Here is a 24,046-nt window from a genome sequence, read left to right as displayed (position 1 = left end):
TTCCAATGTATGTCTTTTTTTTTTTTAATCTAACTTAGAGAGCCAAACTCAATACTGCTTAAGACCTCAGTTAGGCACGAATATTTTTAAAGTTCTGCTCTTTAATTTTAAAGTCCCACAGTCCCAAAGAAAATCCTTATTTAAAACTCCTAAGAAATGAGTAACCTGTGTTGTAGTTTCTACATTATCACTAACTAATCTGAAATCTCTCATTTTTTCAGCATGATGTTTATTTCTTCACAAAAAGGGCCACTAATTTCTGGCTCTCCTTATGTAGGAGGGATGCAGCTAGAAAAATTGTGAAGTTACTATTCAATTAGATGTTATTGGTGATGACTTGATTTTGGCTATGTGTAGCAGTGATTCAAAATGACAGTGTCTAAAAAAAAACATAAAAATAAAACAAAATAGCAATGTATAAACAGCATAGAAGTTTCTTTCCTTCTGATATAAAAGTCATGTGACAGCTCAGTCTCATGAAATCAGCAATGGCTCAAGTCCTATCTTGTGTCTCCCCTAACCACATAGTCCAGGATGGCTCACTAACATATCCACATTCTGACCAGAAGGTAAGGAGAAAGAAGAAGGGATAGGCATTACATCACTTGCTTACACATGACACTGGTCAGAATTTAGACATTTGATGACACCTAGCTGTGACAGAGACTAGGAAATGTAGCCCTCATATTGAGTGGCCAGATTTGGGTACCAGGAATAGCTTTTGTCATAGAGCTGCTCTCAACAACTAGAGTTATTAAGTGATATCATTATGGTTGAGTGTGATATAACATATGTGGGAAATTATCTGATAGAAAGTTTTTAGTGTTCTGTATGCAAAGCATTTTTCTCATTTATTAACTTAGGAATTTATCATAGAATATATAATGTCCAGTTCAAAGGCCTTTTATTTTTTTTTCAAGTTTTTATTTAAATTCCAGTTCATTATGGTACTTTCTCTTATACCTTTTAGAAACTACAAAAAAGGAAGTTCAGAAAGATCCATCTTGTGAAAAGTCCCAAAAAATAGAAGGAAAGTCATGGTCAGGTGACTCCTCATTTAATCCTCCTTTCATTTATACTCTAGAACAAAAACATTATGAAAGTGAAATTAAATCGTCCATGTTATGGAATGTATATTTTTTAGGTGAACTTTTGACATGTAACTGGAATATGGATTATATCAAATGTGAAGAAGAAGAACAAGCAAACTTACTCTACAGTAGCTCCAGGTTCACAGGTACATGTCAGCAACCAAATTAGGAAGGATAGATGGCAGTCCAGTTGATGAATTTAATTTACTGTGGTACCCCATGAACTTAGCCAAGACCCAATGGCAGGATGATCCTTGCATTATTTTGTCACTGAATTGATGGATCTAAATATATACAAGGTGGATGTTTTTGGTGGTAGTGTACATGTAGGCATGTGCTATTGATAAATGCTTTTCTGCCTTAAGTCATATGCATTAGTATATAATTTGTTTTGACCATTACATGGCCCTACAACTTCTTTGAAGCTATGATACAGGTGTACAAAAGGAATCAGATATTGGATATTAGAACTCAATGGAAATCATTCCAGCTATTCCTCTCCCTGGTAGTCCCATAACTCAACATGTCAGACAGGTGAGAATATGTCATGTTTTTGAAGACTTATAAAGAAAGATCTACTCAACAACAGAGAGAGCAAAGAGTAACTTTTAGCTCTCAAATAAACCATGTATTAAACAATGATTATTCCAACCAGTACTCATATTACTACAATGCTATTTTATCATTTTATCTTTCATCAACAAGCAGTATATTTGATTACTAATTATATTAAGATTGTTTTCTTCCTATCAGCAAATTTTTTTCTCATTTAAGCCTGGGTCAAATAACAAACTTCCTATCCTCAAAATATTTTGGTAAAAATGCATGGCATTGGTCAAGCTCTTGTGGCCTATACTAGTTCATATTCTTCTTCTGGTCTTACTTCTTTATTTCAGTTTTGCTTTACGACCTAAAAAATTGCATTGGTGATTATTTTCAAGTCATGTCAATCTCATATGGAAGGCATGAGGGCATGAATGATTGAATCGATGAATAAATCAAACATAAGTCACTGGGCTGATATTTTATGAAATATGCTTCATAACATTGAGCTTGAAGATAAATATATTAGTCAAGACTCTTTGGGGGAGAGGTTGTAATGGTATTTATAGATTTGTTTAACTGTGAAGTCCAGACTACAGCTGGCTTCAGACACAAATGAATCCAAGGGCTCAATAATAGCAGTGAGACACCATCTTTGCTTCTCATCCCCGTTCCTCTCTGTGTAACTTTCAGTTTTAGGTAGTTTTCTTCATGTTGTGGCAGATATATTTGTAAGAGTATTGCTAAGCCTATATCCTACTAGTTCAGGAATCAGAATACAAAAAGAGTGATTCTTCCCCAATAGTTCCCAAAAAAAGTTCTGGGGCTCATTCTCATTGGCATATGTAGTGGATTACATTGCTGTCATATAGAAATCATTGGCCAGACCTATGTCACATAGTCATTCTTGTCACGAGGGTGGGGGAGGCTGAGTGCTACCTGATTAATCTAAACTGACAGTGGGGAAGAGATGTTTTCCTCATGAAGGGAGCATGGATTCCTAACAGGAAAAAAGTAGCAGATGTTTATTACAATAAGTACTCGTATATTTTCTCTAAGCTTTAAGAAATTGTTCACTTTACTGTTTGTTGTATGTTTCTTGCTTAATAGACCTACATGCAATTATCAGAAATATTCAGTCTTACAAGGAAGTAAAAGGTGGGAGTGCTTTCAATGGAGTTTCCTTCAATCTGCTCCAGTTTGTGCAACTTCTGGAGACATTTGTTGGTGAAGATGCCCCCCTGAGTGTCAGTGAGACCCTCACATCCTTTTTTAAGAGGGGCTATGTTGAAACAAAAGAGGAGAAAATAAGTGGCTTAGAACAGGTGAGTAATATTATTTACCAATAAAACAGGTGAGGTCGGAACAACAACAGCCTTGTGAGTTGACTGGACAAACATCCCTGCAGATGAGAAATTAAAGCAGAGTAGAATGGTCAAGGTCACACCCTAAATAAGCAATTAAGGGGGATCGAACACAGGTCCCACAATCCCTGGGTCAGAGCAGCCTAGGGCTACACACACATAGACAGACCCCAGGCTCTAGCTTCTTCAGGCTGAAGTTGTCTTGACCCCTGATGGAGTCAGTGTCTGCTGCCAATGATCTTAAATGCAGATTTGTCTCTGTGTTAGAGGTGGAAGTCTTGCAGTTGAGTGGGGGAGCTCCTCCTAAGAAATTCAGAAAATTTCACTGAGTGAGCGAATTCTTTCTTGCAACAGGGACTGCTTCATGGATAATGTAATATGGTTCTGGATTTTGGAAATAAAAAGTCCTGTGTAAATCCAATGTAACAGCACTAATACATTAAGGGTCCCTTTGGAATTGCTCCTCAGCCTTCTCCACTCTGATTTAGGACTTTTATCCTGCACATGGCCTCTTACTGTTTTTCCCACTTAATCCTCCTAGCACTCACTCCCAGCTGGCCTTGACTAAGGAGAGACTGGATAGGGCAGTGGTTGGGAGTATGGCTTCTGGAGGCAGAGCACCTAGACTCAAACCATGGTTCTGCTGCTTTTTTGCTGTGTGACCTTGTGCCAGAGCCTTAACAGCAATGCTGGCTCAGATGCCTTATTTTCAAATGAAGATATAATCGTACTGACCTCACCAGGTTGATAGGAGAATTAAATGTGTTAATTCAAGTACTTAAACAGTGCCTGACCCATAATAAACCTTAACTATTATCATCTTCTTCAATTCTCTTGTCAGAAACCCTAAATAGTTATAGAATTGAGAACAGTGTTTAACCTGAAATAGACTTTCTTGGACTCTTTTAACCCATGCACTCCAGCTCAGTTTCCCAAACCTGCCCTCCTGACTTGACTCATGCTGACCCAGTATTACCATCAGTTGAAGTCACTGCTGCCCCTCAAAGGCAGGCTCTCTGGTCAGAGAGAGCCTTTGAGCTCCTTTGAGCCATTCTAAGTATCTCAGTATCCAAGTTCCTCTAAAGTTGTAAAGGAGGGGCACCAGGGTAGCTCAGTCAGTTCAGGGTCTGACTCTTGATTTCGGGTCAGGTCGTGATCTCACAGTTCATGAGTTTGAGCCCCACATCAGGCTCTACACTGACAGTGCAGACCCTGCTTGGGATTCTCTCTCTCTCCTTCACTCTCCTTCCCTGCTGTGTGCTCTCTTCTCTCTCTCTCTCAAAATAAATAAAATAAACTTTAAAAAATTATTTTAAAAAATAATAAAGTTGTAGAGGAAAGCTAAAGTCATCAGACATGAAAAGTATTCTCCAAACAACTGACCATTTAAAAAATTACTTTCCACATAGATATTATTAAACAACAAAAACTCAACTGAGTAACTTTAAAGATCAAATTGGCTTGATTCAACAACTCATGAATTCAGCAACATCTCATCCAGCAATAGAAAGGAGCTCTGAAGGGCTGCAAAGTTTTTTAAAAGGCAGAAATGGGGCTGGGAAGGCAAATTATTACTAAAGAATGCATTATTCCAGGAAGGTCGCCTTTCTAACAGGAACAGAAGGGGTCTATCAAGTGGATTATCTCACTAGTGCTGACTGGGTATTTCCATGATGACTGGTTAAAAGTTATGCCTGGGGAGCCGAAGGTGCACTTAGGTTAATTATTAAGCCATGATTTACTGACATGGGGCTTAGAACAAGCCTAGTGTCTCTTTTTTAACACCTCCCTACCTAACACCATCCATCCATCATAGCCCATTTCATACTTACAGCTGTGGGATGTTGTAAACTTCTGATATTGACAATGCAACAAAATGGTGTCAAAGTAAAATTTAAGTTTTAAAACCTAGAATTTCATAAAGCCATGAAAGTGTTATTGCAAAACTGCTCAAAATGATTGCAGTCATTGGCAAATGAGGATCTGAGAGTCAGGTCCACTAACAAATGAAGAGCTTCATGGAACCAAGTAGGTACTTCATGGGGGTGATTTGAGTATCAATGAGATAACGGATAAAGAGAGGCCTTCAGATGTGGTATATATACACAGTGGAATACTACTCGACAATGAAAAAATAAAGAAATCTTGCCATTTGCAACAGTGTGGATGGAACTGGATGGTATTATGCTAAGCAAAGTAAGTCAGTCAGAGAAAGATACCATGATTTCACTCATGTGGAATTTGAGAAACTCAACAGATGAACATAGGGGAAGGGAAGGAAAAATAAGATAAAAACAGGGAGGGAAACCATAAGAGACTGTTAAATACAAAGAACAAACTGAGGGTTGCTGGAGTGGGGGGCCGGGGGTGTGGGTTAAATGGGTGACAAGCGTTAAGGAGGGCACTTTTCGGGATGAGCACTGGGTGTCATATGCAAGAGATGAATCACTGGGTTCTTTCTATTCCTGAAGCCAGACTACACTTCATGTTAACTAACTTAAATGTAAATAACAAAAAGAGAGAGAGAGAGAGGCCTTCAGGAAAACTGAGGAAGTCCTTGACTAACTTTTGCAAAAATGACTGATTGCCCTATGGAAATGGTGTCCTATTGGGCAATCATATAATTTTAGGTAGGAAATATACTTAAAATAATTTTGTTCTACGAATTATCCCATAGTTGCAATTACATTTTGTTAAGCGATACTAGGTTTAGTAGTAGTTTTATTTTGCAAGAAGTTCCAATCAAATCTTTTCTACCATTTATTATATGCCACTCTGGTCTCCATTTTAAGTAGGTTGACTCAGAGAAGCCTTTTCAGGTCTCAGTTCTTTTTGGATAATGAGCGCCTTTTAACTTATTTTTATCTGCCCCATCTTCCCTAACAGACAGCACACTCCTAGGGCATACGGTGCTGAGACAGACAGAAATGCCATGTCATCATCTCATGGGACAGTGGGGGCAGATATGCATGAGTCACCGATGAAGCCTGTGCAGACCCATAGCCCTTGTTAAATGAATGAGTTCTGGTGTATTCAGAGCTGTTGGAAGCAAAGACAGTGAGGGTCCCCACCAATGAGAGGTGACTAGATGACCTTAGATACCCAGGCTCTTGTCTTCAGTTCTGTCTGGGCTTTCAAGCATTGGCAGTGATCTCCAAAAGTCTGGAATGCTTTGCAGGGCAGGGCTGGGTGAAGGACATGAGAGTGGTAAGGGTGATCAGGGATGCCCTTGTAAGGAGAGGCAGAGGCCCCTGCTGCCACTCCTCGGACCACCCCTCCAGTAGCATACAGAAGTTGTGTAAAGTGGCTTTATGTGCTCTGGTTCATTCCTGCCTGTTATGGTTCAGAACTTTTTAAAACTGAGCTTTATAACCAGACTGAATGATGGAATTTTCCCAGTCCCAGTCCCCGGGAAGGTGCCTGGAAAGAGGAAGTTACCTTCCTACTTGGGAGTAGAGGTGAGAAGGGCCAACTGGCACCAATGATCACCCCAGCTGCAAGCAGTGACTGCTTGGTAAGGGACCACCATACCTAGCAGAGGACAAAAAACAAGGCCAGGTGCTGCAGGCCTTTCTGTTCAGCCTTATTTTTTTTTTTAAAGATTTATTTATTTTTGAGAAAGAGAGCACAAGCAGGGAAGGGGCAGAGCTGGGGGGAGGGGGGTGGACAGAAAATCCAAAGTGGGCTCTGCACTGACATCAGTGAACTCGATGCGGAGCTCGAACTCATGAACCATGAGATCATGGCCCAAGCTGAAGTTGGACACCCAACTGACTGAGCCACCCAGGTGCTCCCAGCCCTCCTTTTGCCTGACAAAATTGGGTTAGCCCTCAGGCCCATGAGACAGTCCCTGAGTTAATGCCTCAGAACTGCATGGGAGCAGGTGGAGGAGGTGTATACATGAGGCACGACCTTGAAAACTGTCTCTAGCAGGAACACCTGATGCTCTAGCAGCTTCCCCAAGCTCCTGGGAAAGATTGCCTTTGTTGCATCCCTGGTAGACTCATAAGGAACTGTTGTTAATAAAATGTCCCCATTTTAAATACCTTGATTTATAAGTCTCCGAGGAAGCATGCATGAAAGGAGGGCAGAGAACTGAGCCTCAGGAATACTAATACTTAGGAAGCAGGGAAAGGACTGTCAGACAAAGCCCCTGAGAGCCAATTGTAGAGGTGTAAGAGCCAGCAGGAGGTTTGCCATGCTGTGAAGTGCTTTGAGAAGGAATGCTTTGGAACAGGGGCTGGAGTACCTGGCTAGTCCTTGGGGACATCTGAGGATAGTGTCAGCAGGGCAGAAGGAGCTTCTAAGACAGCAGCTGGTTTATCAAGTCAGATGAAAGAATCAGACCCCTGAGGTGCCAGGGGACCGAGGTCATGTCCCAAGGGCTGACAGAGACCTCAAGAGTGGATGCCCTCCCAGTAAACAATGTATGCTAGCTGATACCAGCACCTTCTTGGTGACCTGAAAGAATCTCCAGTTCTAGGGATTGACCTTCCAAATGGCAAAGTACAGTAGAGGAACCATTTATAACTAACATTCATTTGTTTAAACTTGGGTGACAAAGTCTTAAATATGTTCAGCTACCTTGGGTCCCTTTGGCATTGGAGATGGCAGAGAGGATCATATGAATGCAAGGTCTTCACTTCCTTTTACAACCTTGGGCTCTAGGATCCTCATGGAGGCTTTCTTACTAGATAGAGCACACAGCCCAGGCCCTGGCCTCTGCCTTAGACATCTATACCGAAGAGGTAAGGGCCACCTGGCCCTGCCTCCCCTGCTCCTCAGCCTGGAGAGCTGGTCTACATTTTACAGTTCAGTCTGTAGTCAGGATCCTCAGCAAAGTGACGTTACATCAGTCTCCACAGGGCTCAGGAGTTCTTTGATGCTGCCTCTACCCCAATAAGCAGTTCTTCTGTTGGCCCCCTTCCCATTGCTTTTATACAACTTTAAAGCATCAATACACCTGATGCATCTGTTTAAAATTTTTTAATTCTTTAGTTATATATATATATATATATATATATATATATATATAAACTTAAAAATTTTAACCTGTATCCATTAAAAAATTTTAATTCTTTAATAAAATATATACATGAACTTAAAAAATAAAATAAAACAGGTGAGGTTACTATTATTAGTAAATCTCTAACCTCAGTTACTCCTAATGTGGCTTTTTAAAAATTTACAATCAAACTTATCATCTTATTTCAATGAGCATAGCCATTAAATATTTTATTTTATTGTCAAATGGTCCAAGATCACACTCCAGAGAATTCATTCCCCTAATAATAACATGATTGCTGGTGTCAAGAGATGGTTTATTGTACAGCTTTGTTTTTCCTCCTCTGAAGCTTGCAGAGCAGATTCTGAGGACCACATATGTGTATGTGCAAAAATGTGTGTGTGTGTGTGTGTGTGTGTGTGTGCACTGTTTATCTGCTTTGTGAATGCATTTACAAGTGCACATACCTAGAAGTACAATTATGATTTGAATATATATTTTTATTCATGTGAATCCAGGTATTACATGTTTCCTAAAAACTTACTACTTACTTGAGTGATAGATAAATGCATACATGTTAGCTGATATAAACAATTTATGTGCTCTTTTGTGAAATATGTAAATTACATTCTCCAGGCATATCCATCAGCCTCATGAGTCTTCTCAACCTAATTCTAGAGTTGATATCCCTTTTGCCTCCTCAATTGCAGTTCCCCCTTTTAAACAAATTCTATATATTCACTTTCTTTTAGTGATTAAATCTAGATAATAGTTACTATTTTTTTTTAAGTTTATGTATTTATGTTGAGAGAGAGCACACAAGTTGGGGAGGAGCAGAGAGAGAGAGGGACAGAGAGAGAATCCCAAGCAGGCTCTGCACGGTCGAGAGGCTCAAACTCATGAACCATGAGAGATCATGACGTGAGCAGAAGTTGGATGCTTAACAGACTGAGCCACCCAGGCACCCCGATAATAGTTACTGTCTGACTGATATTATAATTAATCTAGTAAAAAATCTAAAAGGTAAATAAACCAACGTCCAGTTAGGTCAATGTTAAATATAAAAAGTAATTTTTGAACATGGTTGTTTTTCATTTTTTGAACACTGCCACTCATCCTCCTTAACTACATAGCATATCCCCCTCCCCACCCCCCAAGAAGCCAGGTCAAGCATACCATATGTTTATCACATTCCTGAGCAAACAGCAAGGGAGTGGAAAGGAATGAATCAAAGATTCTTAAGGAGTGTGGCCCCCTTTCTAAGTTAATGTGTTTTAGTCCAATGCAGAGAATGCCTGCTTTTGTTTTTGTTTTTGTTTTTGGTTTTGGTCTAGAGGTGAAACAGAGAAATAGTATTTAGAGTATTAACATTAAATGCTTCATTTTACCATTAATATCATGCTTAGTCCAAGTTTTTTCAATAAAGCTGTTTTTAGAAATAGTGCTTCACTTTGGGGGGAATAAACCTAGGATGGCAGCTAGCACAATAAATAGTGTGTCTTCTGTGCTTTGTTATCCGGTTTCTATCCTAGATTAGACATAATGCTTCCAGAGTCCGACGGGAACTTCTCCTAGAAGCCCTGTTTCAGATGTGGGACAGTGATGGCTCAGGCTTCCTGGATCTGAATGAAGTTGATGAACTCTTGTACACATACAAGGAGGGAATGGAAAAAGAATCTATGAAGAAAGGTAAAAAGATAAGAATTTTCTCATTAAAACTGTGGTAACAACTTGGTTTCAAGTTTTCCAGTACTATGTCATACATAGTTAAAACTCTCATTTTGAAGCCACAAGACACCACTTCACGGCTGTTAGAATGGCTATAATTTTTTCAGTTTTATTGAGATAAAATTAACATATAACATTGTGTAAGTTTCAAGTGTACATGTGTTGATCTGATATCTTTATACACTCTGAAATGATTACCACAGCAGCATTAGTTAACACCTCTATCACTTCACATAATTACCATTTCTTTTTTGTGGTGAGACCATGTAAGATCCCTTCTCTTAGCAAATTTAAGTATATAATATTGTTAACTATAATCACCATGCTGTACATTAGATCCACAGAACTTATTCATCTTATAACAAGTTTATACCCTTTGACCAACAATCCCCCATTTCCCCCAACCCCATCCCCTAAGAACCACCATTTTACATTCTCAGTTTGGCTTTTTTAGATTCCACATATAAGTGATATCATACAGTATTTGTCTTTCTTTGTCTGATTTCACTCAGCATAATGCTTTCAAGATCCATCCATGGCAGCACTCTATCTTTTTCATGGATGACTAATACTCCTGTGTGTGTGTGTGTGTGTGTGTGTGTGTGTGAGAGAGAGAGAGAGAGAGAGAGAGAAACACATTTTCTTTATCCATTCATTCACTGATGTTTAGTTTTTTTTCATACCTTGGCTATTATGAATAATTTTGCAATGAACATGGTGATTCAGGTATCTCTTCGAGATAGTGATTTCATCTCTTTCCATTAGATACTCAGAAGTGGAATTGCTGGACAATATGATAACTCTATTTTGTTAATGTTTTTTATTTGTTTGTTTTGAGAGAGAAAGAGAGAGGGCACAAGTGAGGGAGAGGGGCAGAGGGAGAGAGAGAGAATCTTAAGCAGGCTCCATGCTCAGCACTCAGCATGGAACTCAACGCAGGTTCGATCCCACAGCCATGGAATCGCAACCTGAACCAAAATCAAGAGTCAGATGCTCAACTGACTTGAGCCACCCAGACACCTCTATTTTTAATGTTTTGAGAAACGTCCATACTGTTTTTTATAGTAGTTGTACCAATTTACATTCCCACCGATAGTGCACACTGGGTCCCTTTTCTCCACATCTTTGCCAAAACTTGTTATCTCTTGTCTTTTTGATAACAACAACTCTGACAGGTGTGATATGACATCTCATTGTGACTTTGATTTGCATTTCTCTAATTGTTAGTGATGTTGAGCATCTTTTCATGCACTTTTTGGTTATCTGCATGTCTCTGGAAAATTCAGTTTCTTTGCCCATTTTTAAATTTTTTTTTCTGTTTAGGTGCATGAGTTCCTTATATATTTTGGATTTTCACCCCTTATCAGATATAGGATTTGCAAAAATCTTCTATTCTGTAGGTTTCCTTTTCATTTTGTTGATTGCTTCTTTTGCTGTGTAGAATCCTCTTCGTTCAATGTACTTCACTTATTTACTTTCGCTTTTGTTACTTATGTTGTATGGCTATACTTTAAAAATAGAAAAATAGCAAGTGTTGACAAGGATGTAGAGAAGTTGCAACCCTCGTACCTTGTTGGTGGGAAGTGTAGAAAATGTCAGAGCTATCAGGAGTGTATTATGTTGTAGAGTGCTTTGTCCAAGACCTTAACTCTTATCTAGTTAGATTCCTTCCATGTGCCTAGCTACCCTCACTCTTGGGGTTAAAAAAATCCAAAGCATTCCTCAATTCTGCCTATTTTCTCTTCTTGTTTTATCTTTCTGCCTCTACAAGGTCCGATTCACCTCTCAAGTCGGTCTGGCTTGCAAGTTTCTCCTGAATTTACTAACTTAACCACTAAATTCTCCTTAATGACTTTTCTTGTCCTATACTACATTTTTCTCTTCTGATCAAACTTCCCAATAAAAAGTTACTAAAATTCTTATTCTAGTATAATAAGTTTCCTCATCCATTTGATTAGATTCTAGTATAAATGATTTTGCGTTTTACTGGGTTTAAGGATTTATCTGGTGACTCTTGCATATTAGATTTCCAATTCTTAAAGTGTATAGTAAGTGAAAGAAAGAATGATCAGGGTTAGTTAAGTTCTTCAACCTTTTAAAAAATTATTGTATTCGTTTATCTTCAAATGTACTTAAGTTTATCAATTGTCGTGTGTTCTTCATTCACTACATCTTCTGCAAACTTGACATTAAACTACACTACTTGTCTTAGACTGCATCCAAACAATGGAATTTCAAAGGGCACAATGAGATGGTTTCCACTTATAAAGTGGGAAAATTTTATAATATAAAATCATGTTCTATAGAGGAAAAACACCACACAATGGTCAGGAGAGCTGGGTTCCAATACTGGATCTTTCACTTAATGGTCACAGGACCAAAGACAAGTTACTGAACCTCAATAGATTCAGGGGTCCTCATTTGTAAAATGAAGGAGTTAGACGTGATAATTTCTAGAATTTAAGAAACCTGAGGATGACATTAAGGAAGTTCCAATATATATGAGTGAATTACAGCAATAGGGATAGGTAGAAAGTATAAAATGTAATGGGTTAAGCCCAGCAAATGAGAATGAGGAAAGTAATGAGGAGGCAGAAACTGCTGCCAGAAATAAATTTCTGCAAGCAGGAAGAACAAATTATTCTCTGCAAGGGTAGGCTTATACAAAATGACTCTCTCTGAACACATGTTGGTAGCCACCTGGCCTGAGGAGATGATTGCTGAGCTGATGGCCATATGGAAGAAGAAAGGCAGATTTAGCTTCTTTTAAAAAGGGAGAAAATCTAAATTCAAACATTAGCTAATAACTGATTAGCAAATCTTCAAATAGCTCTTTGTTTCATTTTGTTTTGTTTTGCTCTACCCTTCTTATCTATTTCTGTGTCCAAGATTAAAAATTGGATAAAAATTGGAGAAATAGGATAAAGCCACAGAATTAGAAGTGTCTATAAATGTTTCTGCTGGTATTCTCAAAATGGAAGTTGTCTATATAGAGGGGGCAACTTGAAACTTTTAGCTGGTAATTTCCCTGTTTATTCTTGTCTAATACAGCTCAATCTTTAGAGGAGAAATATTACATATAAAATCTGTAAAACATGTGACCTGTCTACACTGTAGAACTTAATGGAATAGATCACTCTTTCCCCATTACTTCCCATGGAATAGCTATTAGCATTTCTGGATATATATACCCTCTAATTTCCTATTAAATGATAAAATTTACTTTAATATAAAAATTTCTATATAAGTAGGACATTTAACTCTCTTAAAGTTATGAAATTTTGTCCATTCATCAGTAGATCCTGAGAAACTTAACAGAAGACCATGGGGGAGGGAAAGGAAAAAAAAAAAAAGGTTAGAGAGGGAGGGAGCCAAAACATAAGAGACTCTTAAAAACTGAGAACAAACTGAGGGTTGATGGGGAGTGGGAGGGTGGGGAGGGTGGGTGATGGGTATGGAGGAGGGCACCTGTTGGGATGAGCACTGGGTGTTGTATGGAAACCAATTTGACAATAAATTTCATATTTAAAAAAAATAATAATAAAATAAAATAAAATAAAATGTTATGAAATTTTTGTGATGCATTTTGTAACCAAATTCCAGAAATCTTGGACACTTATGAACCATGTTTATTTAGAAAATCTCATTGAAAAACTCACATAGTGGTTTTTTTTTAATATTTATTTATTTTTGAGAGAAGGAGCAAGCAGGGGAGGGGCAGAGGGAGAGAAAGAGAATCCCAAGCAGGCTCCACACTGTCAGCGCAGAGCCCAATGAGGGGTTCAAACCCACCAACTGTGAGATCATAACCTGAGCTGAAATCGAGAGTCGGACGCTTAACCGACTGATCCACCCAGGCATCCCACATAGTGTTTTTTAAAGAAACTGAAAACCGGACAAGTAGTTAGTGTAAAACAACTGCTGTTTCTTTACTCTACAACAAGGGATCTTTAAGAAACTCTTCAGTCTTTCCTTGATTGTCGTGTCTTTGACAATTTGAAGATTATAGGCTGTTTGTTTATAGTATGTCCTCCTTTTAGGTTGGTCTAATGTTTCCTTATGATTAAATTCAGATTATTCATCTTTACCAGGAATGTCACGTAAGTGATGCTATGTTCTTCTCATTGAATCCTAGCAGAAGTCCCATGATAATAACATGATGTCTGTGGAGGTTCTTCAAAAAATTAAAAATAGGACTACCCTATCATCCAGTAGTCAAACTACTGGGTATTTACCCAAAGAATACAAAAACACTATTTCAAAAAGGTACATGCACCCCTATGTTTATTGCAGCATTATTACAATAGCCAAACTATGGAAGCAGCACAAGTGTCCATGATAGATGAATGGATAAACAAGTGGAATCTTATGGTATTTGTCTTTGACGGGCTTATTTCACTTGGCATTATACTTTCTAGCTCCATCCATGTTGTTGCAAATGGTAAGATTTCATTCTTTTATATAGCTGAATAATTCAGCCATAATTTGTTAAGAAACAAAACAAACAAGCAAAGGGGAGAAAAGAGAGAGAGACAAGCCGAAAAACAGACTCTTAACTATAGAGAACAAATAGATGGTTGGGGAGGGGCGGGAGGGTGGCGTGGCTAGGTGAAATAGTAGCTGAAGGGCATTAAAGACTAACTTATCTTGGGGCGCCTGGGTGGCTCAGTCGGTTAAGTGGCCAACTTCAGCTCAGGTCATGATCTCGCGGTCCGTGAGTTCGAGCCCCGCGTCGGGCTCTGTGCTGACAGCTCAGAGCCTGGAGCCTGTGTCAGATTCTGTGTCTCCCTCTCTCTGACCCTCCCCCGTTCATACTCTGTCTCTCTCTGTCTCAAAAATAAATAAATGTTAAAAAAAAATTAAAAAAAAAAAAGACTAACTTATCTTGATGAGCACTGAGTAACATATGAATTGTTTAATCACTATGTTGCACCTGAAACCAATGTAACACTGTATGCTAACTATACTGGAATTAAAAAAAGTTTTTAAAGATGATATCTATCAGTCCCTTCCATTTAAAAATTACTCTTTCTCCCTTTGTAATTAATAGATTTTTTTTTTGTGGTTGTACTTTGAAATTATAGAAACATTCCCTTTTTTTAAAAAATATTTTATTTTTAAGTAATCTCTACACCCAATGTGGGGTTTGAATTTACAACCCTGAGATTAAGAATCCCACACTCTACTGACTGAGCCAACCAGGTGCCCCAGAAACATTCTCTTCCTTATCAAACTTTTTATTTATTTGTTATAACAATATGTATTCATGGTTTCCTATTTTATTCAACATGTTGTAATCCAACACTATCATTATTTATTTTAAATTTTTTTTTAACGTTTATTTATTTTTGGGACAGAGAGAGACAGAGCATGAACGGGGGAGGGGCAGAGAGAGAGGGAGACACAGAATCGGAAGCAGGCTCCAGGCTCTGAGCTATCAGCACAGAGCCCGACGCGGGGCTCGAACCCACGGACTGTGAGATCGTGACCTGAGCTGAAGTCAGACGCCTAACCGACTGAACCACCCAGGCGCTCCTATCATTATTTATTTTAATGTTCCTATTGTCTCAGATTTGACCAATGGGAGTCCTTTCAGTCTGAATTTTATGTCTTCCCCTTCCCTCCAATATTCTGTTATGAAAAATTTCAAACATACAGCAAAGCTGAGAGAATTTTATAGTGAACACCTATATATCCATCACCTAGATTCTATCATTAACATTTTATTACACTTTTAAAAATTATTTATTCATCTCTTTATCCCTCCATTTCTCTTATTTTTTTATACATTTCAAAATAAATTGCTGACTCCAATACACTCCTCCCTAAACACTTTGGCATGTGTATCTTTAATTAGAATTCAATATATGTTAACAGATTTTTTTCTTTTGAGGTAAAATTAAACAAATGAAACACAAATTTTAAGTGTACATTCACTGAGTTTTGGCAAATACATAGATTGTGTATCCAATACCCCTATTAAGATATAGAACACTAAGTTCCTCATGCCTCTTTCTCACTCAATCCCCACCACCCAATCCCCAAGACAACCACCCTTCTGGTTGTTTTCCACTACAGATATGTTTTATCTCTCTGAGTTCATATATATGGAATCATTTGTATGTAGCCTTTTGTGTAAGGCTTCTTTCACTCAGCACATTTTTTTCCTTGAGATTCTTACATGTTGTTTTGTGTACCAACAATTTCCTTATTTTGTTTGTTTGTTTGTTGAGTAGTATTCTGTTGTATGAATAAACTATAGGTTGTTAGTCCATTCTTCAACTGGTAGTCATTTAGACTGATTTCATTTCTTGGCTATTATGAACAAAAATGCTATAAACAATCTTGTACAAATCTTTTGTGCAAATACATGTTTTTATTTCTTTTATAATAAATATCAAGTGGTATGATTTATGGGCTATAGGGTAGATATATTTTTAGTTATATTAAGAAACTGACAGAATATTTCCTGTGTCCTTTTAACATGTATCCATCATTCTTTGAGTACTTCCTTGCTTTGCACAATGAGATGTTCTAGATTCATCTTATACTTTCCTACTGCCAGCATGGAATCACCCATTTCTCTAAGGAACCTTCGTTTCTTTTAGTGGAGAATCGTATTTAGAAGCCAAGATCTTGGTTCTTTTTTTTTTTAATGTACAATTTTAATGATTTTAAAAATTTATTTATTTATGTATTTATTTGTTTATTTTTGAGAGAGTGAGTGTGAGTGAGGGGCAGACAGAGGGAGAGAAAGAGAATCCCATGAGGTGCACAGAGAAAGGGAGAGAGAGTGCAGAGCCCAGAGCAGGGCTCCAGCTTACCCAATGTGGGGGCTTGAACTCACGAATCATAAGATCATGATCTGAGCCGAAATTGGATGCTTAACTGACTGAGCCACCCAGACATCCCAAGATCTTGGTTCTATACATGCTCATTGCTTCCAGGTCCCTGCTCCCAAGTTTCTCATAGGGAGTGTGTGTGTGTGTGTGTGTGTGTGTACACAAAAATTTACATCTGTACATATCTCTGTAAATATCTATTAATATTAAAAGCTGTAAGTTCAAGGCACCTGCCTGGCTCAGTTGGTGGAGCATGTGGCTCTTGATCTCAGGGCTGTGGGTTTGGGGCCCATATTGGGTGTAGAGATTACTTAAAAGTAAAATCTGTAAAGAAAAAAATAACTGTAAGTTCACACTCATACCTCCAAGTCCAAAACAGTAACAGAGTTCATTCTAGTTTTCTCCCTTTTTGTAGCTCTCTTCTTCTCTCTTGCTTGTATTATCCTAAATTTGTTTATTTATCTAATCAGTCCTCTTGTATGGAACTAATCCCCCATCACACTGTCCTCTCCCCAACACTGATGTTCTTTCCTTCTCACTACACTTAAGTCTCAACATCCTGTATTAATCTCCCTTCCCCCAGTTGCCCTCCTTACTCTGCTCAGGCTCTAACATCCCACAACAGATTCCCCCCACACACACCTCACATGGATGCCTCTCATACATCCCCTTAAGTTCTGGCATTCTGTGACAAGGGACCTTTTCATGTAGATGCTCTCCTTAATCAAACTTCTGATTCCTTGTGCTGAGCTAAGTCCTACCTGGAAGACCTCATTTTGCTTGGGTCCTGATTCCCCATGATGGGCTGTCCCTATACACAGACACCCTCCTCACTCTGTTTATGTTCTGACTTCCAAAATCAAACTGTCCTTCCATTTGGATGCCCTTCTCACTCTTCTCAGGCCTAATACCCCATGTTGGGCATCTATCCCATGTGGGTATCCTCTTCATCCTGCTTGGGTTCTCACACCCCAAGCCAAACCACCTCTGCAGGGCCACCCTCTTCACTCACATAGGCTGAGATTGCCCTTGCACCTGGGTAACATCCTCACCTGCTCAGGCTCTGACAAACCCATGCCTATCACTTCCTGAACAATGCCCTCCTTACCCCACCGGATTTCTGCTACCCTATTCTGGGCCACTGGGCTTACTTTGACCAGGAGCAAATACTTACCATGCCTTACCTCACCAATGGCTTTAGGACCTAATTGTTCAAGAAGGGAAAAGAATAAAAAGAGGAGGAGGAGGAGGAGGAGGAGGAAGAAGAAGAAGAAATGGAAGAGGAAGAACCCACAAGTTAATTTAATTCAAGACTATATCAGTTAGGACCCTTTGAGTTCAAGTAATAGGAAGCCCAGCCTAGAGTGGTTAAATAAAAAAAAAAAAACTTTATTGGTTCATATGATAGAAAAGTCCAGGGCTAGTTCAGAACACAGATTTGGGAGTTCAAATAATGACATGAGGACAAGTGTCTGCTTCTTTCTTTTTCTTTTTCAGTCTGATCTTGCTCTTTTCTATGTTTTGACTCATCTTCATACAGCCTTCCCCCTTGTCGAGTCCAGGTACAATCTCACATCCTCCAGTCCAGTGGGAATAAAAAAGAAAATATCCTCTTGCTAGCAAAGAGTTTGGCATTAGTCTGGACTAAACCAACCACTCTGCCTGAAGGAATAGAATGTCCTGACTGGTTTAGGCCTGAGATGCATGCTACATCTCTAGAACCATGATTGGAATCCTACTCAAACAAACGAAGTGAGATGAGAATGGAGTAGTTTCCCCAAAACAAAATTTGGGATACTAGTAATAGAAAGACGAATGGATGTGATAGAGCAAAAATTAACAAAAGTTCACACTAGAGGGGAGAAGTTAAGATGACGGAGAAGTAGGGGGACCTTGGGCCTTCTTCATTCCTCAAACACAGCTGTATTGAGGTCAGGTCATTTGGAGCACCCAGGAAATCTATCTGTGGGCTGGCAGAAGGATCTCCCTGTTTGGAAGGAGATAGTGTGGCAGGTGCGAGGCTCATTTTAACAGACAAATCAAAGCATGCCTAGTTGAATATCCAAACACTCCCAACTGTAAGCAAGGAGGAGCTCTGTAGAGGACTGACAAGTGGGAAAGAGCAGCCAAAATGCAACAGCAGAGTGTAAACAGCATACATCAAAAAAACTTCCTAAAGTGCCAGGCTCTTGACAGTGTATGACCCCTTTTTAATACAGTATTATTCTCAGGTGAAGGAAACATAGCAAGCTTTCAAAACATGCAAAAGACAGAAACTTAGCCAAAATGACAAGTGGGAGGAATTCTCCTCAAAAGAAAAGTCAAGAAGAAATCACAGCCAGGGACTTGCTCAAAATAGATATAAGCAATATATCTGAAAAAGAATTTAGAGCAATAGTCATAAGACTACTAGCTGGGCTTGAAAAAAGCATAGAAGACACCAGAGAAACCCTTCCTGCAGAGCTCAAAGATCTGAAAACTAGTCAGGCTGAAATTAAAAATGCTATAACGGGGTTGCAAAACCAACTGGATATATTCACAATGAGGATTGAAGAAGCAGAGGAGAGAATAAGTGATATAGAAGATAAATTTATGGAAAATAATTAAGTTGAAAAGAAGAGGGAAAGAAAACTAATAGATTACTAAGGGAAACTTAGGGAACTCAGTGATTCTAGAAAGCAAAAACAATATCCATATCATAGGAGTCCCAGAAGAAGAAGAGTGGGAAAAAGAGGCAGAAGGTTTATTTGAACAAATTTTAGCTGAGAACTTCCCTAATTTGGGGAAGGAGATAGGCATTCAAGTCCAAGAAGCACAGAGAATGCCACTCAAAATCAACAAAAATAGATCAATACCATGGCATATTATAGTGAAATTTGAAAATACAAAGATAAAGAGAGAATTCTGAAAGCAGCTAGGGACAAAAGTTCCTTAACCTACAAGGGTAGACACATAAGGTTAGAGGCAGACCTGTCCACTGAAACTTGGCATGCCAGAAGGGAGTGGGAGGAAATATTCAACGTGCTGAATGGGAAAAATATGCAACCAGGAATTCTTTACCCGGCAAGGCTGACATTCAGAATAGGAGAAATAAAAAGAGTTTCCCAGACAAACAAAAACTAAAGGAGTTCATGACCACTAAACCAGCCCTGCAAGAAATTTTAAGGAGGACTCCACAACTCTACAGGTAAAATAATGGCACTAAATTCATGTCTTTCAAAAATCACTATGAATGTAAATGGACTAAATGCTCCAATCAAAAGACAGAGGGTATCAGCATTGATAAAAACAAGACTCATCTGTATGTTTCCTACAAGAGCCTCATTTTAGACCTAAAGACACCTTCAGATTGAAAGTGAGGAGATGGAGAACCATCTATCATGCTAATGGACATCAAAAGAAAGCCAGAGTAGCCATACTTATATCAGAAAAACTGGATTTTAAAACAAAGACAATAACAAGAGACGAATAAGGACATTATATCATAATTACGGGGTATATTGATCAAGAAGTACTAACAATTATAGGGGTGTCTAGGTGACTCAGTCGGTTAAGTGTCCAAGTCTTCATTTTGGCTCAGGTCATGATCTCACACTTTGTGAGTTCAAGCCCTGCATCAGGCTCTATGCTGACAGTGTGGAACCTGCTTGGGATTATTGGTCTCCTTCTCTCTCTACCCCTCCCCCAATATCACACACACACACACACACACACACACACACACACACACTTTCTCTCTCTCTTTCTCTCAAAATAAATAAAACATTTTTAAAAAATTTAAAGACAAAGTACTAACAATTGTAAATATTTCTGCCTCCAACTTGATACACCCAAATATATAAATTAATTAATTAAAAACATAAAGAAACTCATTGATAATAATAGTAAGAGACTTTAACACTCCACTTACAGAAATGGGCAGATCATCTGAGCAGAAAATCAACAAGGAAACAATGGCTGTGAATGACATTCTGAACCAGATGGACTTAACAGATATATTCAGAACATTTTATCCAAAAGCAGCAGAATACACATTCTTCTCTAGTGCACATGGGACATTCTCCAGAATAAATCACATACTGGGTCACAAACCAGTCCTCAACAAGTACAAAAAGATTGAGATCATACCGTGCATATTTTCAGATCACAACACTATGAAACTTGAAATCAACCACAAGAAAAAATTTGAAAAGCCCTCAAATACATGGAGGTTAAAGAACATCCTACTAAAGAATGAATGCGTTAACCAGGAAATTAAAGAAGAAATAAAGAAATACATGGATGCCAATGAAAATGAAAACATGACAGTCCAAACCCTTTGGGATGCAGCAAAGGCAGTCCTAAGAAGAAAGTATATTACAATTCAGGCCTATCTCAAGATGCAAGAAAGGTCCCAAATCAACAATATAACCTTGCACCTAATTGCTAGAAAAGGAAGAGCAAATAAAGTCTAAAGCCAGCAGAAGAGAAATAATAAAGATTAGAGCAGAAATAAATGATGTAGAAACAGACAAACAAGAAAGTAGAACAGATCAACAAAACTAAGAGCTGGTTCTTTGAAAGAATAAACTTGATAACCCCCTAGCCAGACCTATCAAAAAGAAAAGAGAAAGGACCCAAATAGATAAAATCACAAACGAAAGAGGAGAGATCACAACCAACACCACAGAAATACAATTATAAGAGAATAAAAGAACACTATGAAAAACTATATGCCAACGAACTGGACAATAGGGAAGAAATGGATAAATTCCTAGAAATTCACAAACTACCAGAACTGAAACAGAAAGAAATACAAAATTTGAACAGACCCATAACCAGCAAAGAAATTGAACCAGTAATCAAAAATGTCCCAACAAACAAGTCCTGGGCTAGATACCTTCCCAGGGGAATCCTATCAGACATTTAAAGAAGAGTTAATACCTATTCTTCTCAAACTGTTCCAAAAAATAGAAATGGGAGAAAAACTTTCCAAATTCATTCTCTGAGGCCAATATTACCCTGATTCCAAAACTAGACAAAGACCCACTAAAAAGGAGAATTACAGGCCAATTTTCCTGATGAACACGAATGCAAAAATTCTCAACAAGATACTAGCAAACTGGACCCAACAATACATTAAAAGACTTATTCACCATGATCAACTGGGATTTATTTCTGTGATGCAGGGCTGGTTCAATATTTGCAAATCAATCAACATGATACACCACACTAATAAAAGAAAGGATAAGAACCACATGATCCTGTCAACAGATGCAGAAAAAGCATTTGACAAAATATACCATCCATGCTTGATAAAAACCCTCAACAAAGTAGGGATAGATGGAACATGGCTCAATATCATCAAAGCCACGTATGAAAGACCCACAGCTAATATAATCCTCAACGAGAAAAACTTTCCCCTATGGTCAGGAACAAGACAAGGATGTCCACTCTCACCATTACTATTTAACATAGTACTGGGAGTCTTAGCCTCAGCAATGAGACAAAAAAAAAAAGAAATAAAGTACATAAAAATTGCAAGGAAGAAGTCAGACATTCACTATTTGCAGATAATATGATACTCTGTGTAGAAAACCTGAAAGGGGCGCCTGGGTGGCTCAGTCGGTTGGGTGTCCGACTTCGGCTCAGGTCATGATCTCGCGGTTCGTGAGTTCGAGCCCCGCGTCAGGCTCTGTGCTGACAGCTCAGATCCTGGAGCCTGCTTCCGATTCTGTGTCTCCGTCTCTCTCTGCCCCTTCCCTACTCGCACCCTGTCTCTCTCTGTCTCAAAAATAAATAAACATTAAAAAAAAAAAAAGAAAACCTGAAAGACTCCACCAAAAATTGCTAGAACTAATACATGAATATAGCAAAGTCGCGGGATATAAAATCAATATGCAGAAATCTGTTGCATTTCTATATGCCAATAATGAAGCAGCAGAAAAAGAAATAGAGGAATCTATTCCATTTGCAATTGCATCAAAAACAATGTTACCTACGAATAAACCTAACTAAAGAGGTAAAAGATCTGTACTCTGAAAAGTATAAAGAAATTGAAAGGGACACAAAGAAATGAAAAAGAATTCCATGCTCATGGATTGGAAGAACATCGTTAAAATGTCTATACTACCCAAAGCAATCTACACTTGTAATGCAATCCCTATCAAAATTACATTATTAGGTATTTACCCAAAGGATACAAAAATACAGATTTGAAAGGGTGCATACACACCAATGTTTATAGCAGCATTATCAACAATAGCCAAACTATGGAGAGTGCCCAATGTCCACTGACTGATGAATGGAAAAAGAAGATGTGGTGTATATCTATACAATGTAATATTAGTCATCAGAAGGAATGACATCTTGCCATTTGCAAAGATGTGGATGAAGCTAGAATGTATTAAGCTAAATGAAATAACTCAATCAGAGAAAGACAAATACCGTATGATTGCACTCATTTGTGGAATTTAAGAAACAAAGCAGATGAACATATGGAAAGAGGAGGAAAAAAAGAGAAGAGAGGGGAAACAAAACCAAAAAAGACTCTTAATGATAGAGAACAAACTGAAAGTTGATGGAGGGAAGTGAGTGGGAGATTGACTCGATGGGTGATGGGCATTAAGGAGGGAACTTGTTTTGATGAGAGCACTGAGTGTTGTATGTAAGTGATGAATTACTGAATTCCACTCCTGAAACTAAATTGCACTGTATGTTAACTAAAATTTAAATAAATTTATAAATAAATAAATAAATAAATAAATAAATAAATAGTATAAACTCAGAAAAAAATCAACAAAAGTCCAACCACAAAAATGAGAAACCTTCATCAGTAGGAGGACCAAAAGTAATAGGCAGTATTTGTTAATTGTCAAACATATGGTATAGAATAGATGCTTGTCTTCCAAAGGAAGGAGATATCGTGGTGGAAGCCTTCTTCAGGAAGGCGAGATTTTGAAATGTAAACAAGAAGGGTACATACCCTATGACTTATTAATTTATAATGAATGTCAAAGAAACTTGCACATGCATACAGGAAGACATGTATAGCAAAACACTGGAGACAACCTACATGCCCACTGACAGGAGAATAAATCAATGGTGGTATACACACAGAATGACATAGTATACAGTGGTGAAAATGAATGAATCACAGCTACAGGAACAACATGGATGGATATGGTAGCATGATGTGGAATAAAAAAGTAAGTCCTGGGGCGCCTGGGTGGCTCAGTCGGTTAAGCGTCTGACTTTGGCTCAGATCATGATCTCATGATTCATGAGTTCGAGCCCCACATCAGGCTCTGTGCTGACAGCTCAGAGCCTGGAGCCTGTTTCAGATTCTATGTCTCCCTCTCTCTCTGCCCCTCCCCTGCTCATGCTCTGTCTCTCTCTGTCTCAAAAATAAATAAAAACATTTTAAAAAAAATAAGTCCCATAAAACTATATATATACATACACACATACACGCACGCATATATATATATATAT

The 24,046-nt window shown here is 38.4% G+C and overlaps 1 protein-coding gene across 37 annotated transcripts in view; it reads left to right on the top strand.

The window, feature by feature from the left end:
- Positions 1 to 24,046, top strand: part of EFCAB5 (EF-hand calcium binding domain 5) — a 191,027-nt gene that overhangs the window by 128,262 nt on the left and 38,719 nt on the right. For all 37 annotated transcript variants that reach the window (XR_008293974.1, XM_053211616.1, XM_053211625.1 and 34 more), the window contains 4 exons: positions 971 to 1,045; positions 1,145 to 1,237; positions 2,745 to 2,959; positions 9,536 to 9,692. Coding sequence is in view for 36 of the 37 variants with exons in the window: in XM_053211616.1 (XP_053067591.1) it covers positions 971 to 1,045; positions 1,145 to 1,237; positions 2,745 to 2,959; positions 9,536 to 9,692 (540 nt within the window). In the remaining variant the exon portion in view is untranslated. The remainder of the gene's footprint in view (positions 1 to 970; positions 1,046 to 1,144; positions 1,238 to 2,744; positions 2,960 to 9,535; positions 9,693 to 24,046) is intronic.

The sequence above is a fragment of the Acinonyx jubatus genome, chromosome E1 (genome assembly GCF_027475565.1).
Source record: "Acinonyx jubatus isolate Ajub_Pintada_27869175 chromosome E1, VMU_Ajub_asm_v1.0, whole genome shotgun sequence".
NCBI lineage: Eukaryota > Metazoa > Chordata > Mammalia > Carnivora > Felidae > Acinonyx > Acinonyx jubatus.
This window is presented reverse-complemented; position numbering and strand designations above follow the sequence as displayed.